The 17,360-nt window shown below is 37.4% G+C and overlaps 2 protein-coding genes across 2 annotated transcripts; both read left to right on the top strand.

Annotated features, from left to right (window-relative positions):
- Window positions 1-3,649: 3,649 nt before the first annotated feature.
- On the top strand, window positions 3,650-3,972 carry LOC138869241 (secreted RxLR effector protein 161-like). The gene is made up of 2 exons (XM_070146843.1): window positions 3,650-3,779; window positions 3,878-3,972. The coding sequence occupies exons 1-2, from the start codon at window positions 3,650-3,652 to the stop codon at window positions 3,970-3,972; spliced, it is 225 nt and encodes a 74-aa protein (XP_070002944.1).
- Window positions 3,973-13,884: 9,912 nt separating this feature from the next.
- LOC104241984 (uncharacterized) lies at window positions 13,885-17,221 on the top strand. The gene is made up of 5 exons (XM_009796957.2): window positions 13,885-14,311; window positions 14,792-15,018; window positions 15,730-15,810; window positions 16,516-16,866; window positions 17,000-17,221. Exons 1-5 carry the CDS (start codon window positions 14,167-14,169, stop codon window positions 17,099-17,101), a joined length of 906 nt encoding a protein of 301 aa, XP_009795259.1. The 5' UTR covers window positions 13,885-14,166; the 3' UTR covers window positions 17,102-17,221.
- The last annotated feature ends 139 nt before the right edge of the window (window positions 17,222-17,360 follow it).

The raw sequence follows: 17,360 nt of genomic DNA, 5'->3' as shown, positions 1-17,360 counted from the left end.
CAGACCTGGTTCAGGATGCTTTGGAGAAAGTTAAGGTGATTCAGGATAGACTCCGCACTGCCCAGTCCAGACAGAAGAATTACGCAAACCGAAAGGTTCGTGATGTTTCCTATATGGTTGGAGAGCGGGTTCTGCTTCAGGTTTCGCCTATGAAAGGCGTTATGAGGTTCGAGAAGAAAGGAAAGTTGAGTCCGAGGTTTATTGGCCCTTTTGAGATATTGAGGCGTATTGGGGAGGTTGCTTATGAACTGGCCTTACCTCTCAGCTTGGCAGGAGTTCATCCGGTATTTCATGTTTCTATGCTCCGGAGGTATCACGACAATCTGTCACACATGTTGGATTTCAGTTCAGTCCAGTTGGATAAGGATCTATATTATGTTGAGGAGCCAGTGGCAATATTGGAAAAACATATTAGAAAGCTGAGGTCAAAGAACATTGCTTCACTAAAGGTTTAGTGGCGAGGCCAGCTGGTCGAGGAGGCGACCTAGGAGACCGAGCAGGATATGCGCAACCGTTATCCTTATCTTTTTACTACTTCAGGTATGTCTCTATGCTCGTTCGAGGACGAATGAATGTTTAAGTGTAGGAGGATGTGATGACCCGGCTGGTCGTCTTAAGAATTAACGCCCTGATCCCCTATTAGCTGCTTTCCCCAAGTTTATTTCTGCTAATGTGATTTGTCGGGATGTTCGATTTTGAGTTTCGGGGAGTTTTGGGACACTTAGTCCCTAAATGAGAGCGTAAGTATTAAAAAGTTGACCGTAGTCAGAACAGTGTGAAGATGGCCTCAGAATGGAAATCTGACGGTTCTGTAAGCTCCGTTGGGTGATTTCGGGCTTAGTAGCGTGATCGGATTGTGTTTTGGAGGTCCGTAGCTAATTTAGGCTTGAAATGACGAGAGTCGAATTTTTGAAGTTTCCAGTCCGATAGTGAGATTTTGATCCAAGGGTCGGAATGGAATTCCGAAAATTGGAGTAGCTCCATAGTGTTGAATGTGACATGCTTGCAAAATTTCATGTCATTCGGACGAGATTTGACAGACTTTTTGATCGAAAGCATAAGTTAAGAGTTCTTGGAGTTCTTCTTCTTGAATCCTATATTAAATTTGTGATTTGATATTGTTGTGAGCGTTCCAAAGTTTTGAACAAGATTGAACAATGTCATGGGATGTGTTGGCACTATTGGTTTGAAGTCCCGGGGGCTTGGGTGAGTTCAGGGTAGGTTTCGGGATGTTTTAGGGCGAAAATCATAGCTATTGCAGGTCCAGAAGAGGTGCAAGCCTCAGAACCCACCAGTGCGGTCCGCACAAAGTCTAGTGTGTCCGCGGTGGGGGCTGTGCGGTCGCACAAAATGCAGTGTGGTCCGCGGTGAGGAAAATTTCACTGGTCCTACTTCGCAAGCTCATATCTTTTGATCTACAAGGAATATTGGGATGATTTAAAAAGGGAAATTGTAGCCCTTCATGTCTAATTTCTATAACGGTAAAAAAAATCACAATTTGGACATCTGTAGCGAAAGTTATGGTCAAATACTAAAGCATGTCTCTGCAGTAAAAATCTGTGCGGCCGCAGTCATTTTTGTGCGGACCGCAGTCGTTTTTGTGCGGTCCGCAGAGGTGGAAATCCGGGGGATGCCCTATAAATACGAGGTTTTGGATTTTATTTCATATTTTGACCTAGAGAGCTCGGATTTTGGTGATTTTTCGAAGGTTTTTCAAGAAATCCATCGGGGTAAGTGATTCTAACTTAGATTTGGCTAGAGTACATGAATCCATACTCGAATTCATCATTTAATTCGTGATTTGGGATGGAATTTGGGAAGAAACTTGTGAAATCTTTCAAAAATGTAAAATGATGATTTGGAGGACCAAATGGTATCAGAATTGGATAATTTTGGTATGGTTAGACTCGTGAGGGTATGAGAATTCTGAAAATGTAAATTTTACCCGATTCTGAGATGTGGGCCCGAGGGGCATTTTGGTTATTTTACATGTTTTTGCGTATTAGCTTAGAATTTAATTGTAGAATCAGTTACTTGAAGTGTTATTTACAATATGCGATTGAATTGAATAGATTTGGGTCATTTGGAGTCGGATACTCGTGGCAAAAGTGTGGTTTCAAGTTGATTTTGAGTCGGTTCGAGATAAGTGGCTTGTCTAACCTTGTGTGGGGGACCTTCCCCTTAGGATTGGTATGTTTGGTAATTGAATTGCCTTGTGCGTGAGGTGACGGGAACGTCCTTGTGCAAATTGTTGGAAATCCGATTTTCTCAAAGTATTTATTAGCATGATTCCTTTCCCGCTTTATTATACTTGCAAAATTTAGCATGTTGTTAGTTAGAAAGCATGTTTAGTTGACTTGAATTGCCTATTTGCTTAAATTGCCTTGATTGCACTACGTGAAGCATGTTGGGCTAGAATTACTTGGTTTCTTGATATGAAATTTCATTTCTGAATATCTTCTTGTTGTCACTATGTATTTACATTGGGACTACGGATGTGGGATTCCGGTAGCTCCCCCCTTGTCTGTTTACTTTGGGACTACGGGTTAGATTCCCGGTAGATCCCCCTGCATATTTACTTTGGGACTACGGGTTAGATTCCTGATAGATCCCCCTGCACAGTTATATGGAACTACGGGAATGCACCCGGTAGATTCCCCCAGTACTGGGTATTTACATTTGGGACTACGGAACGAGATTCCAGTAGATCCCCGCGCATTATGAGTTGGACTACGGGACGGTATCCCGGGAGATCCTTCGAATATATATATATATATATATGATGGATTACGGGACGGTATCCCGGGAGATCCACTGGACATGTAAAGATAGGACTACAGGACGGTATCCTGGAAGGTGCCCCCGGTTGTTATCTTTGTGTTGAGCTGTATTTCTTTATGTGGCTTGTATTGTCTTTGTTCTAGTTGTTATTGTTCTGTCAATTCTATGTTATTTCTTACTGTTGCACTTATCTATCATGTTTTATTCCACACAGTTAACCCTTATATTGTATGTAATCTCAGTAGGGCCCTGACCTTCCTCGTCACTACCCAACCGAGGTTAGGCTTGGCACTTACTAAGTACCGCTGTGGTGTACTCATGCCCCTTCTGCGCATGTTTTTCATGTGCAGATCCAGGTACCGCCGATCAGGCCTACTAACGTTGAGGGAGGCGACTGCTTAGAGACTCCGAGGTACATCTGCCGCGTCCGCAGACCAAGGAGTCCCTTTCTATTCCTACCTTTAGTATTTAGCCCTTCTGTACTTTTATGTTCTTTATTAGAAATTCCGGAGTTAGAGCCATGTAGTATTTCTTTTCTTAGCTTGTGATGCATGGGTTTTCGGATCTTGGATTGATGTTTGGTATTGAGAGTTAAACATGGTGTATGCCAAGCGGTGCATTTATACATTGTTATTGCTTTATTTTTGTTTTAAATTGTTTACTTCCGCAAGTTTTAGTTTTCTTCCGCAAATTAAGCTTACCTAGTCGTAGAGACTAGGTATCATCACGATGGTTCATGGAGGGCGAACCGGGGTCGTGACAGGAGGATTGTCCTAAAACACCTGAAGAGAGAGAAAGCATGAGTAGGATCTCATACGCTAGTGCAGTAGGAGCTATCATGTATACCATGACATGTACACGTCCTAATATGGCTTATGCACTTGGAGTGACTAGTCGATATCTGGCAAATCCTTGTGAGGAACATTGGAAGGTGGTGAAGACCATTCTTAAGTACTTAAGAAGGACTAAAGACCAATTCCTCATCTATGGGATTCTGAGTTGAAACTTGAAGGTTAAACTGATGCAAGTTTCTCTTCAGATAGAGATGATAGCAAATCTATTTCTGGTTATGTATTCACCTTAAATGGTGGTGCAGTGAGTTGGAAAAGTTCCAAACAAGCTACAGTAGCTGATTCAGTGATTGAAGCAGAATATATAGCAGCTAGTGAAGCTGCTAAGGAAACTGTATAGATGGAAAAGTTCTTAACTGAATTTGGTGTGGTTCCTTCAATAGAAGGTACAGTTTCATTATTGTGTGACAATGATGGAGCCATTGCTCTAGCATAGAACCAAGATCACACCAAAAATCCAAACATGTTCTGCAAAGGGATCACTTGATAAGAGAAATCATTGGACATGGAGACGTCTAGATTCAAAAGGTTGATGGAAAAGGAAAATGCTCCATACCCATTCACTAAAGCACTTGGTGCAAAGGAGTTTGACAAGCACAAGTGGAAATTGGGAATGAAGTACAAGAGCGATTGACTCTAGTGCAAGTGGGAGATTGTTAGGGATATAGCAGATATGCCCTAGATCCAATCTCATATTTGATGATTTGAACATATTTTTCTGAACGTTATTTGATATAAAAATATATGGCATTTGATATTCTATTATAATAGTTATTATTAATTGTTTGATTAATTTAATAAGGTCCTTGATTAAATTTTGAGACTTGACATTGTGATGGAGATCATGATAATGAGAGTAAAGTTTCTTATAATTTAATCTAAATTTGTTCTTGATCGTATGATTATTAATTTGGACATTAGTAATCCGGTTAGATCAATTTTTATGTGATCGTCTTTATGGGATAAATATTAGTTGATCTCATTAACTAAATCACATAGATAGATGATGCATATAGAGATATGATCATTGAACCGACTCATTGGATAATTCCTAATGGTTAGAATTACCATAAACTGTCAATAAGATATTCTCTTGAAGAATGTGATGTAAAAGTTTCCTTTGATCTGAGATCGTCATAGTAATTGACAAGCTATTTATTGTGCTTTGATACCAGACACCTATGGCCCTAGGCCGATAGTTGAAAGGATATTGGGTATGATTAAATACTAGTAGATTAGTGATTGATCAAGATTCCTTGGTCTCTTCCACGGATCGGTGGATATGAAATAGAATGAATTCAAGGACAAAGCTGTCAACTCTTGGTAATGAGTTTAAGCTCCATGTTGTCATGAATTATAAACAACCAAACTAAGACCTTGGCCATGGCAATTGAATGAAAGAAGAAATGAGTTTCTTAGGTTATTCAATGGTCGATTATATTTGACATGAACACATAGTTGGTCGTCTATTAGGATTTGATAGTTGAACCATATCCTAGGGTGATCCAGAGCTATAAGGACAGAAGGAATTACTACATTATTCTCTACTGTTTCTTGAGAGTAAATTGTATACTTCATGCTATCCGGTCATTAAGGAGTGTTGATAGACGCCACCCTTGATTAGTATATTGATGTGATCAATTTACTACCGACTTAGTATTGAACCTATGGGGTCGCACACTAACGAGTGTTCTGATCTTTGCTAAAGGATTAATTACTTTAGTATTTGATAATTAAATTAAAGAATTTAATTAGTCAAATAAATTTAGTTATTAGTCTAAATGAAATATTATTATATTTTTTGCTAGTACAAAGGATATGATTAATATTGTGAACAAATTAAAGTTTTCTATTTGGAATAGAAAATTATATCTCTTGGTTAAAATATATATTATTTTATATTAGAAATGTTATATAAAATATTAATTAAACAATAACAGGTTGTTGGATAAGTAGAATCCAATTGTAAATTCGATAACTTTACGTGTAAAGTCCTAAAAAGGACGTTCGGCAAATTCAAACCCATTTGGAATGGGATTAATATTTTCCTTATATATGAAAAATTCATAAATAAGAGAATCCAACTTTGAGTTGGATGATTCACGTGAAAGGCTCGGTAGTCACGTTTCAATTGAGACGTGATTTTCTAATTTTCCATAAAAATTCCATGAAGTTTATTTTGGAATAAACTTTTACCTTAAGTAAATCATTACCCCAACCAAATAGGAAAAGGGTTTATATGTGATGCTATATAAAAGGTGATGGAGAAAATTTGCCGTGATTTTTCTAGAGAAGAAAAACACTTTGTGAAAGTGAGAGTGCAATACAAAGCCAAGAGAGAAAATACAATTACAAGAAAAGTGTTTCTTGTTCTTCTTTTGAGTTGAGATTTTTGAGAAAAATTTTAGCACAAGTTTTTTGTTCAATTTGTTCGCGGGTTTCATTGATCAAAGAGTTGATAGTAAGGATCAGTCTCGGTGTGGATACGCATAGAGTCTTCGTACTATCGAAGAAATTTTGAAACGATACTCTCTTCACCAGGTACGTCTCAGATCCGATCTTTGACATGTAAATAAATTTTAAACACGAAAAGATATGCCTAGGATTGTTATTGTCTTCCGCTGCATTTTACGAACACCTATACGCAATCCTTCAAGAACTAAGCAAGATCTCAAAAATAATCGTCATGTAAAGGATCTATATCTTCTTAAACTTTTTCTAGATGAGGCTCTGGACTTATTAACCCTTACTGATGAAATTTTGGACATATTAACTCTTATGAATCATAATGAGAGTCTCTTACCTTTACAAATAGAATACGTCTATGAAAAATATTGCATTTAAAAATTCTTTAAATAGACCAATGGATCCAAACAATGATACATCCTGCATCTGGAGAAGATGAATGAGATAAAGACCTTAACTATAAATTTGATATTCTTTGGAGATCTAAAGTTATTTTCAAAAAAATCTCACCATATAGAAATTGCAACTTTAGAGGGAACTCCTTCGCACATCTAGCATCAGCAAATAGAAAATGTCAGTATACTACTATAATTGTTGAATCTAACCAGCTTTACTTTGAAAGAGCAATCAATTGACATTATAGTATTTTGCAACAAATAGTGCTTTCTAATCTTCTTAGATATTATAAGTAGAGCTTCAGCATAATCTTGCATTGGATCGAGCTGAAGAATCTGACAAAAATATTGTATCTAATACAAAAGAAATGGAAAAGTTATCAAATACAGAAGAAAGTGTTGTTTCTATTTGGTGTAAATAAATTTATTCGAGTTAACAAGCTCGTTTCGTTCTTGACAAGCAAGCGTCAATTTAACTCGGAGATCGCTGATCTCCCCCTCTTTTTTGACATAAAGGATCTTAAGGTTGTCCCTCTCCTCCACGAGATTCTTAAGTTCGGCTTCGCATTGAGCAAGTTCAGTCCGAGATTTGGTGAATGCTTGTTGATGAAGCGACACAACCTTCTCACAAGAAAAGGAGGTCATACTCAGAAAGATAAAGATTAAACTCGAAATAATGAAAGACAAAACTTACTTGTTTGAGGAGTTTTTCAGCCTCCTCAAGAATAAACGAGGCATCGGGATCGGGACCTTCTTCGATTCCTGCAAGACACTCCCGAAAAATATCGTTCCCTTCATAAGTCGTTGCCACATCGGGAGTCCCCATGTCCTGGGCATCTGGGAATTGCCCTTTAGAGAACACTAGACCCTGCGGCGAGTCACCTATATTGATTACCCCAAATGATTCACTTGAGGTGCTATCCTATCTTTGAAGAGCCTCGGAGTTAGTCTCTTCGAGCTTATCCACCAAACGTCCCCAGGGACAAGGTGTACTTTTTCTGCCTAATGGCTCGGGGACTTTGTTCGAGCTTCCTCTGAAATTTCTTCGGTTCGAGATTGAACCGCCTCCGTCGTCGTTGGTTCAGCGGCCTTCGGAGCGTTAGAGCTTCCTCTTTCCCGATCTACCAGCAGGCAGTCATCATCCTCTTCCTCTTTCTCCTAATCCCGAAGGCGTTGGGCCATTTCTGGAGATAGGGCCAGGGTTTCAGCCTTGGGCTTTCGAGCTTTGCTTTTCTTTGGCCTCGGGGAATTTGCAGGCGACCTCCTCTTTCTTTTATTTTCCTTGGAAGGCTTTGGCGTCTTTTCTTTGCCAGGTGGGGGTGGACGCATAGCAACGGCGTCTCTGAGGCCTGCATGTAAAACAAAGTAAGTATTCCACTGAGAAAACACAAGTAAACAAACAAAGGGACTCACCATGATTTTTAACCTCCCATCGACCCTTGATCAGATCAGGCCAGCAGCGCTCCAAGTATGAGGAAGTAGAGGCCAATTTTCGGACCCAACCTTCGAGTTTGGGATCGCTCCAGGAAACCAAGAAACGGCTACACCATTGGAAAAGAGTTAGATCGAGAAAAAAATGAAGTCGAGAAAGAAAAGAGGAAGCAGGATAGTAAGTTATTATCAAAAAGCATGTACTTACGTTTCATGTTCCATTCCTCGGGGAATGGCATCCTCTCAGCAGGAATTAGGTCGGAGGTCTTGACTCGGACAAACTGGCTCATCCACCCTTGGTCTTTGTCCTCATCGATGCTAGAGAAGAGAGATTTCGAGGATTGGCGTTGCAATTTTATCAAGCCACTTCAATAAAGGCGAGGGCTATACAGCCTGATCAAATGGTCGAGGGTAAAAGGCATCCCCTCGACTTGGCTCGAGAAGTATCTAATCAAATTGACAATTCACCAGAATGAAGGGTAGACCTGGCCGAGCGTCATTTGGTATCGTTGGCAGAAATCAAGGATAACTAGGTCTATGGGACCTAGGGCTGGAACTGCGGAACCCAACGTGAATGGGTAGGTGTACACGCTTAAGCACCCCGCTTTATAGGTAGTAATGTCCTCTTCTGGGGAAAGAATCAGCACATATTTGCCATCCCAGTTGCAATCCTTCTTTACCTGCTCAAGCTCATCCTTGGTTATCAAACAGATGTATCGAGACATAGGCTCACATTGGCCTGATGTCGATACATGTTTTTCAATTTTGAAATCGGATGTTATTTCACACAGCGGGAGAATACACTCTTCAATGCGAGGTGGCACCACCAGTTTGCTTCTGGATGGCCATGATGACGAAGGGGCTTTTCCTTGTTGGGGAACGGTTTTGGATGTTTTAGCCATTATGGTTCAAGTAAAGAAGAAAAGGTTGATGATGGAGTAAAGAACAAATTGAGAGAAGTGTGATCTCAGGGAAGTTGAAAGAGCTAACAAGATTTGGGAACGAATTGAGAAGTAAAGTTTCCAAAATTGTGAAGTTAGCCTATTTATAGAAGTCACTTAAGCGTATTGGGGAAGCCAAAAGGCCGACCGTCAGCCGCCTTTAATTAATGACCTAGGAAACTGTGCAAACGCAACCTTTCAATCACTTCAAACGTTGGCATCACGAGATTGGCATCATGATCGAGACATCGAGGAGATCGAGATTCAAGTCGTTTCTTATCATCTTATTCTAAGAAACGCGGGGACTATTTGTATACGGTCAAAATCATATGCCTCCGACTTATAGGCTTGAGGGTCCGTCCTAAGCCCGAGTCCGGGCGAGGTTGAGTTCGAGACTAGTGGACCAAACTCGAGCTCTAAGACAGAGTGCAATGCCCAGAGATCGGAGTATGAGTAATACTGGGGCCAAGTATGCTCGACCCCGAAATAGTACCGTTATGGATTTGTAACAAAATGAGCTAGATTCCTGCCACGTCCCCGAGATCATGGCACAAATTCCGTAATAGGATTGTACGATTCCGTACTAGGCGGTTAGACAACTGTACCAAGAATATTCCTTACTGTAAATAGAAATATACCTTATTTAGGGTTCCCCTATTATATAAAGGGGGCCCCAATCATTTGTAACATCATCTAATCATTGAAGAAAAGAATACACTCTCTACTTTTTGCCTACTGTTCATTAGAATTATCCTCTAGCTCTACTGTTCTTATTTTACTTTTCTTGCTTAATTGTACTTATTGTTCTAAGCCGCCTCGAGGTCACTAAGCTTGAGGTCACTGTTGCTGAGTAACATTGGTTTGATTCACTTATTTCTTTCATTTCTACTTTACATTTCTTGATTATTATTTGTTATTGAACTAAATCACATATCTTTAAAATCACAAATCAAATTTAATTGTTACTCGTATTTTCAAGGTAAACAGGTTTGATTTTCGTTTTGCATGTTTTTGCTATAAATGTACGACTTGATTAAATTATATCTACAAGTAAGAATGAAACATGTTTAATATATTTGATTGGACAATTAATAAATATAAGTATGTAAATGTTAAAGAGGAAGAAATAATAGACGTCTTTTTCGCTTTAGCCTTGCTAAAAAAAATTATTTCAAAACAAAAAATGACAGTTAATTTAATAAATATTTTAAACTGACTGGTCCATTAGCTGTGTGAAGTGTTCTTCTATACCTGCTATGAATTTGATTTACCTTTCCTTTTGACTGTCAAGTAAACATACAGGTATTTAAAGCACCCTCTTGAGCCGTTTCTAAAGGGGGGTTTGCATCTATACCCGCTTTTTGGGTTACGTTTTAATTTGTGTTCGCTTTGTAAAAAAAATTATAAGCGTACCCACTTTTTCGCGTAACTTCAGCATACGGGGCTGAAGTAGCAAAGACAATCACGCAAAACTTCAGCATTCTAGTAGACGGGCCTGAAGTAGCAAAGGCAATACGCTGAAGTTTTCTTTGTCCTCGATAAGATGCTGAAGTTATTTAGTTCATTTGTAAAAACTTTAACACTAAAATAGCTGAAGTTTTTTTGTCCTGGATTTATTAGTTTTGTCATAAAGCTTTTTCAAAAACTTCAGCAGAAGATGCTGAAGTTATTTAGTTCATTTGTAAAAATTTCAGCACTAAATAAGCTGAAGTTTTTTTTGTCTTGGATAAGCTTTTTCAAGAACTTCAGCAGAAGATACTGAAATTATTTAGTTTATTTGTAAAAACTTCAGTACTATATAAGCTGAAGTTTTTTGTCGTGGATTCATTAGTTTTGTCATAAAACTTTTTCAAAAACTTCAGCAGAAATGTTGAAGTTATTTAGTTCATTTGTAAAAACTTCAGCACTATATAGGCTGAAGTTTTTGAAAAAGCTTTCTAACATACTAGATAAATAATACCTTATTCTTTCATAGTGTATCACTACTATAAAATAATCAGAATTACATGAAAAGAACAGAATTACGTGGAAATATTCACAAATTATTGTCTACTAACTTACGTAATTATTTATAATTTATTTTTAAATAATCTGATAAACATACTTATGAAAATGATCCCATGAACTGAAGTTTTATAGCAGTACCACAAGCAGCAGAAGAAAGAAGAAGGAGAAGAAGAAGGAGAAGGAGAAGGAGAAGGAGGAGGAGGGGGAGGAGGAGGAGGAGGAGAAAGGAGGCTGAAGTTGTTTAAAAAGTGGGTACAAGTTAAAACTTTTTTTAAAAAAATGGGTATAGATTAAATGGGGAGAAGTGCACAGTTAGCCACTAATAACACATGTATTTACTTTTAAGTCACTATTTAAAATGTCTTTAGTCTTTAGCCACTGCTTTAATAAACTTTATCTGCCCGGACGAAAACACCTTCTGCTCATAAAATTCAGGACCAAGTGTCCTTAACTTTTGAACTTGCAACTCTAAGTTCAGGACTACATGTCCTTAACTTTTGAACTTGGAACTCGAAGTTCAGGACCATCTGTCCTTAATTTCTGTGCTTGTAACTTTAAGTTAAGGACTACTTGTCCTTAACTTTTGAACTTGTAAGTCTAAGTTCAGCACTTATTGTCCTTAACTTTTGAGCTTGTTAGTCTAAGTTCAGGACTAAGTGTCCTTAACTTTTGAGCTTGTTAGTCTAAGTTCAGGACCTATTGTCCTTAACTTTTGGGCTTCTTAGCCTAAGTTCACGACCTATTATCCTTAACTTTTGAACTTGTAACTGTAAGTTCAGGACCTATTGTCCTTAACTTTTGAGCTTGTTAGTCTAAGTTCAGGACCTATTGTCCTTAACTTTTGAGCTTGTTAGTCTAAGTGCAGGACCAAGTGTCCTTAATTTTTGAACTTGTAATTCTAAGTTCAAGACCAAGTGTCCTTAACTTTTGAACTTGGAACTCAAAGTTCAGGACCAAGTGTCCTTAACTTTTGAACTTGTAACTGTAAGTTCAGAATCCATAACGTAGCAGAAAACCAAACGTTATTTGTATCTTTTCATAAAATAATAATAATTGCAGTTTACATATAAGATTGATGTCAGATTCGGCTTGGATGCAACATTGATAAGACAAATCTACATAACCTTTCCATTACTAGTCTGATGAAAATACAGGTGACGACGATTTATTTTCTAGAGAATGAAACCAAAATTCTCTTTGATTACTCTCAGATTCACAATACATGTTTATTCCCTAGTAAGCTTACATAAGGCGAATTCGAAATAGTCGCATCATTAGACTTCAAATAACGGATGTTTAAACAAAAAAAGTAAAAGGTTAAATGCCAGAAAGGAACGAAATATTCTTTTAATAAATAAAGAATAACGTTATAACATTGATATTCATTCGTAAGTAAGTATATGTTTGAATCAAAGTTGCATCAAAAGGGAATTGATCAAGTACAATTGTAAACGCAGGTGCAAATGTATTGGCTAGTAATGGCGCCAGAACTTGAGCAAAGTCCATTTGCGTTGTATTTCTGAAAGCATTCCATTCTCGTTCAATACAGTTCTTCTCTCTAACATGAAAGAGATAGAAGAAAGGGTAACACAGTCTTTTCATATTAATTTTAATAGACTAGTGGCTATTATTGCTAAGCATTGAAAATGTTGGATAAAAAGTAAATACCACTTTAAAAAATGGTTACCCCATACAATTTTTACTTAAATGGGGACGACCAAATAGGGCGCGCAGAAATGGCGTGGGATAGCCACTGTTTAAGCTGGTATTTACTTTTTATCCAACATTTTTAATGCTTAGCAATAGTAGTCACTAGTCTATTAAAATTAATATGAAAAAACTGTGTTACCCTTTCTTTTATCTCTTTTCCCAAATGGAAATGCAGTGTATTTATACTGTTTTATTTCTGCATCCAAGGTGTGCAATCGTGTATTCGGAACCTCACCTTCACCCATTGGTAAGGAAGATCAACGAGAGCACCAAATGGTACGAACTTCTGTTAATGCTACTGAATGTTAAATGCCTTTGGTTATAGTTCTTGTTGATAAGCTAAACAAGCATGAAGAACATAAGGGAACGATTACAAAAGCAAAAGGAGAATGGGGAGAGGTTCCAGATTTTAAAAAAAGATTAAGATATGACGTTGTGAAAATAAGAAAAAGAGTGATGAGTAAACAGGAAATGCAATTCCTTCCCAGAAGTTAAGGACATGTAGTCCTGAAGTCCTAAAGTTAAATTCAAAAGTTAAGGACACAAGTTCAAAAGTTAAGGACAGACAGTCCGTAACTTATAGTTACAAGTTCTAAGTTAAGGACAGACAGTCCTTAACTCACAGTTACAAGTTCAAAAGTTAAGGACAGGCAGTCCTTAACTTACAGTTACAAGTTCAAAAGTTAAGGACAATAGGTCCTTAACTTTGATTTCCAAGTTCAAAAGTTAAGGACAGACAGTCCTTAACTTATAGTTACACGTTCAAAAGTCAAGGACAAGCAGTCCTTAACTTACAGTTACAAGTTCAAAAGTTAAGGACAATAGGTCTTAACTTTGACTTACAAGTTCAAAAGTTAAGGACGTTTGGTCTTGAAGTTTGAGTTCCAAGTTCAAAAGTTAAGGACATGTAGCCTTGAAGTCCTGAACTTAGAGTTCCAAGTTCAAAAGTTAAGGATATGTAGTCCTGAACTTAGAGTTCCAAGTTCAAAAGTTAAGGACATGTAGTCCTGAAGTTAAGGACATGAGCGGAAGGGTATTTTCGTCCGGACAGTTAAAGTTTATTAAAGCAGTGGCTAAAGACTAAAGACATTTTAAACGATGACTTAAAAGTAAATACATGTGTTATTAGTGGTCAACCATGCACTTCCCCACAGGGCGTCCCGTGCAATTTTTACCTTCTAAAGTATTTGAATTTGGCTGCGATAATTGGGCCCGGGCTCAGCCCAGGCTGACCTATACTAGTGTATTACTAAACTAAAGTACAAATATATAAAAAGCAACAATAACAAGGAAGTAAGAGTTAATAAAGTATACAAGTAATCATTCAGAAAATTAGTAACTACTCCCTCTCACAAAGTAGCAGAAATTCTAATAACCAAGAAATTTCGCAGATAATAATCAATCTGTCCCTACCAAAATACTATGAACTATTACAGCTAATGTGGCTGAAAAAAAGATGAAGGACTAAAAAAATCAAGAACCACATAGAGAAAATCGTACCTTATCCAAATATAGAGAATCAAAGGAAGAGAGCTTCCATCTCATCCCCATGGGCTAGCTAGTAATCATGGGGATACAAACGAGATGAGCTTTTCTGCTGTTCTTCTTCCTTCTTCTTCTTCTTCTACTACCATTTCTCTTCCCACCAATCACAATAACCTTTTCTCCTTCCACAACATCAATGGCATCTCCTCAAAGTTTAATTCCATCCATAGATTCTCCTTGCGAGGTGCATGTCCCTCTCTCTCTCTCTCTCTCTTTTTTTTTATTGTATATATTATTGATAAAAACTGAATATGTCAGGGGCGGAGCTATGCAAGGGGAGTGATACTCCTTTGTCGGAAAAATTACATTGTGTAGATAGGTCATATTTTTTAATGTATATATAGTATATGTTTGTGAATTTACTTCTTTATATTTTGAATCTCCCACACTAAAATATGTAACCACCAAGTAGTGTAGTGGGATGAATAAATCCCTCCATCCTCAACTAAGGGTCTCAAAAATTCGAATTCTGGGAGTAGAGAAATCCCTAGTAGAGAGTGTTTGTCTCTTAAAATGCTTCCCTCTACAATGGATGCTATGCGGCACAATAAGTCTGAATTAGTCGGATCAGTGGGACTAAATAGATAGTTGATTGTCATACAAAAAGAAAACTGAATGTGTATTAATATCTAATGATTTTTTTTTTTTTTTGAATGTATGGCAGTTGTTAATGACTCCAATAGGACAGACTTATCTACTGATGCCACTTTGGAAAAAACGGATGGGGATAAGCTTGTAGATGGAATGGATTTTGGGGAACTTTGCGATGAATTTGAATGTGTTAGCAGCCCTTCTGTTGAAGCTACAGCTAGGCAACTTGTTCGAGATATTCTTGAGCTTCGCGAAGGCAATCGTGCCCTTGGTACCTTTGCTGTTTCTGTCAAATACAAGGTTCTCCATCGCTTGTTCATCTACTATTCACTTGCTCTATTAGTACATTTTCTAATATCTCGTATTCTAATGTTGAATTTGGTCTTGGCTACTTCTTTGGATAATTGGATGGTTTTAGCTTATTAGCGTTAAAAGATTCAGGGGCAGAGCTAAATGGTCCGACAAGGATTCAATTGAATTTTCTTCATCGAAAAATTATACTATATATATATATATATATATATAGATAGATAGATAGATAGATAGATAGATATTTTTGTATATATATACAATATTGAATCTTCTTAATACAAGGACAGTTTCTAGTGTAACAACAAAGGTAGCTCAAAAATTGCTTTAAGTTGCGGGTCTAAATTCTAGGTGTAGCATTTTTTGTATTTCTTGAATTCCCTTATTAGAATTCCTGGCTCCCCCTTTTTTAGTTGTTCTCAAACTAATTTGATGAAAACATTGCCAAATCAATCAAACAACTTCGCAAATAATCACTTGTGTCGAATTTCACTTATTATAGAATTATGATGCATGTCTGCAACTTAAGTTGCTTCCCTAGTATTGTTCTAGGGTGATAAGAGTATAAAAGAACTCATGCCCTATTTGGGGATTTGCTTTAACTTCACCAGTAGTTGGAAGTACTTAGATTTATATGGACTAATATACTGGATTATATTCATTGTTCAGTATCTCAATCTATTGCCAAACAATCAATTGCAGGATCCAGTCAGAAGTTTCACGGGGCGAGAGAAGTACAAGAGACCACTATGGATAACTGACGCACTGCAGAATGCTAGAACGGTAACATATTAAGGAGCTTTTAGATGTTTGTTTGACTTCTATAAAGTTATAGGTTATCAAACACTTAACAATTTTTGGACTTGCAAGCTTTTAATGTAAAAGAGGACAGGCAAAATACTTGCGCTTATGGATGTGATGAGCCTTTGTCGTCGCACAGGATAAAGTCTAGTTGTATCTGGTGTTTGCATCAGACGAATGAATGCAAGACATTATGGAAATTTTTTCCATATACTTTTATCACTTAAGTGTACTCTCACTTTAAACTGTGACTCTCAAGATTAAATTATTTGATTTGGTGTAGTGTAAACACCGAGTGCAGAAGTGTCTTCCGTTGCACCTCCTCCCAGTATCATGATATTACCTATTCTATAGCCTTCAACAACATATAAAGGAGGACATACGCAAGATACTTGGGCTAATAGCTGAATCTAGGTGGTTGTAGTAGGAACAAATTCTCAGAATCTTGAGTCAGTCGACTCAGAATGAGTATAATATTATTATAGGTATACATTTTCATCTTGTTGTTAAAATGTATATATATATGCATAGTTCTCGCAAAAAAGCAATGAGTTCACTTGAACCTGCACAACGCACCTAGATCTACCTCTGTGTTGCACCCCCTTCCTAGCATGAGACTACTCACTCCTTTAGTCGCCAACGAAATGTACTAGACAGTTTTTCATTATCAATCATATTGCTATGCAGAGTGTGCAAGAAATGGTGATGTTATCAACGAGTGTGTTGAATATTAAGTGGACAATTAAAGGAAAGCCAAAGTCTATACTTGCTGCCATAGGAGGGGATCTGATCATCAAAGTGAACTCAAAATTCACTTTGAACCAAATCAGTGGGCAAGTAGTTGAACATGAAGAGCTCTGGGATTTATCAGGATCATCCGTCATCGCTCAAGCTTATTTCTGGGCATCGCGGCGTCTCTTTGCCACAGTTGAAGCTGGGAAAGATGTTGCTGATTTTGTGAAAGACTTGAATTCTAAGTCTACTTCAGAGAATAAAAACATGGATGTCTATCCTGACCCTTATGGTGATCCAGCAAAGGTATTTCTTGTTCAAAATTTTAAGTCTCAAGTCTTGAAATTCTATTCAAGAAACTATTGCAAAGGTTTATGGCATTTGATATGGAAATTGTTTTAGTGTAATCTGATGAAAATTGTGTATTTCTGTGATACAGTTCTTTCAAAGGGATGACAGCTTCCAGAGGGATTTCTACCAAATTGCATTGCTCCTAGCAGTTATATATTTTGTCGTACAGTTCTTGAAAACAACTTTATGAGACTTTTTCCCAAATTGCTACAAGTAAGATTGTATAATTGTAATTATTAATTGATGTTTGTATCTATATACATACTTGAGGAAGATTTCATATTAAAATATATTTTGCTCCTTTAGTTAATGCAGCTGAATCAAAAGAATTATATATTTCATTCTATATTTATCCGTTTGTGGTGCTTATGCTTTTCTGAGCTGAGGGTCTATTAGAAACAACCTCTCTATCCTCACAAGGTAGGGGTAAGGTCTGCATACACACTACC

Source organism: Nicotiana sylvestris, chromosome 5 (assembly GCF_000393655.2).
Source record: "Nicotiana sylvestris chromosome 5, ASM39365v2, whole genome shotgun sequence".
NCBI classification, from domain to species: Eukaryota; Viridiplantae; Streptophyta; class Magnoliopsida; order Solanales; family Solanaceae; genus Nicotiana; species Nicotiana sylvestris.
Note: the sequence above shows the minus strand (reverse complement) of the source record. Positions and strands in the feature narration are given on the sequence as shown.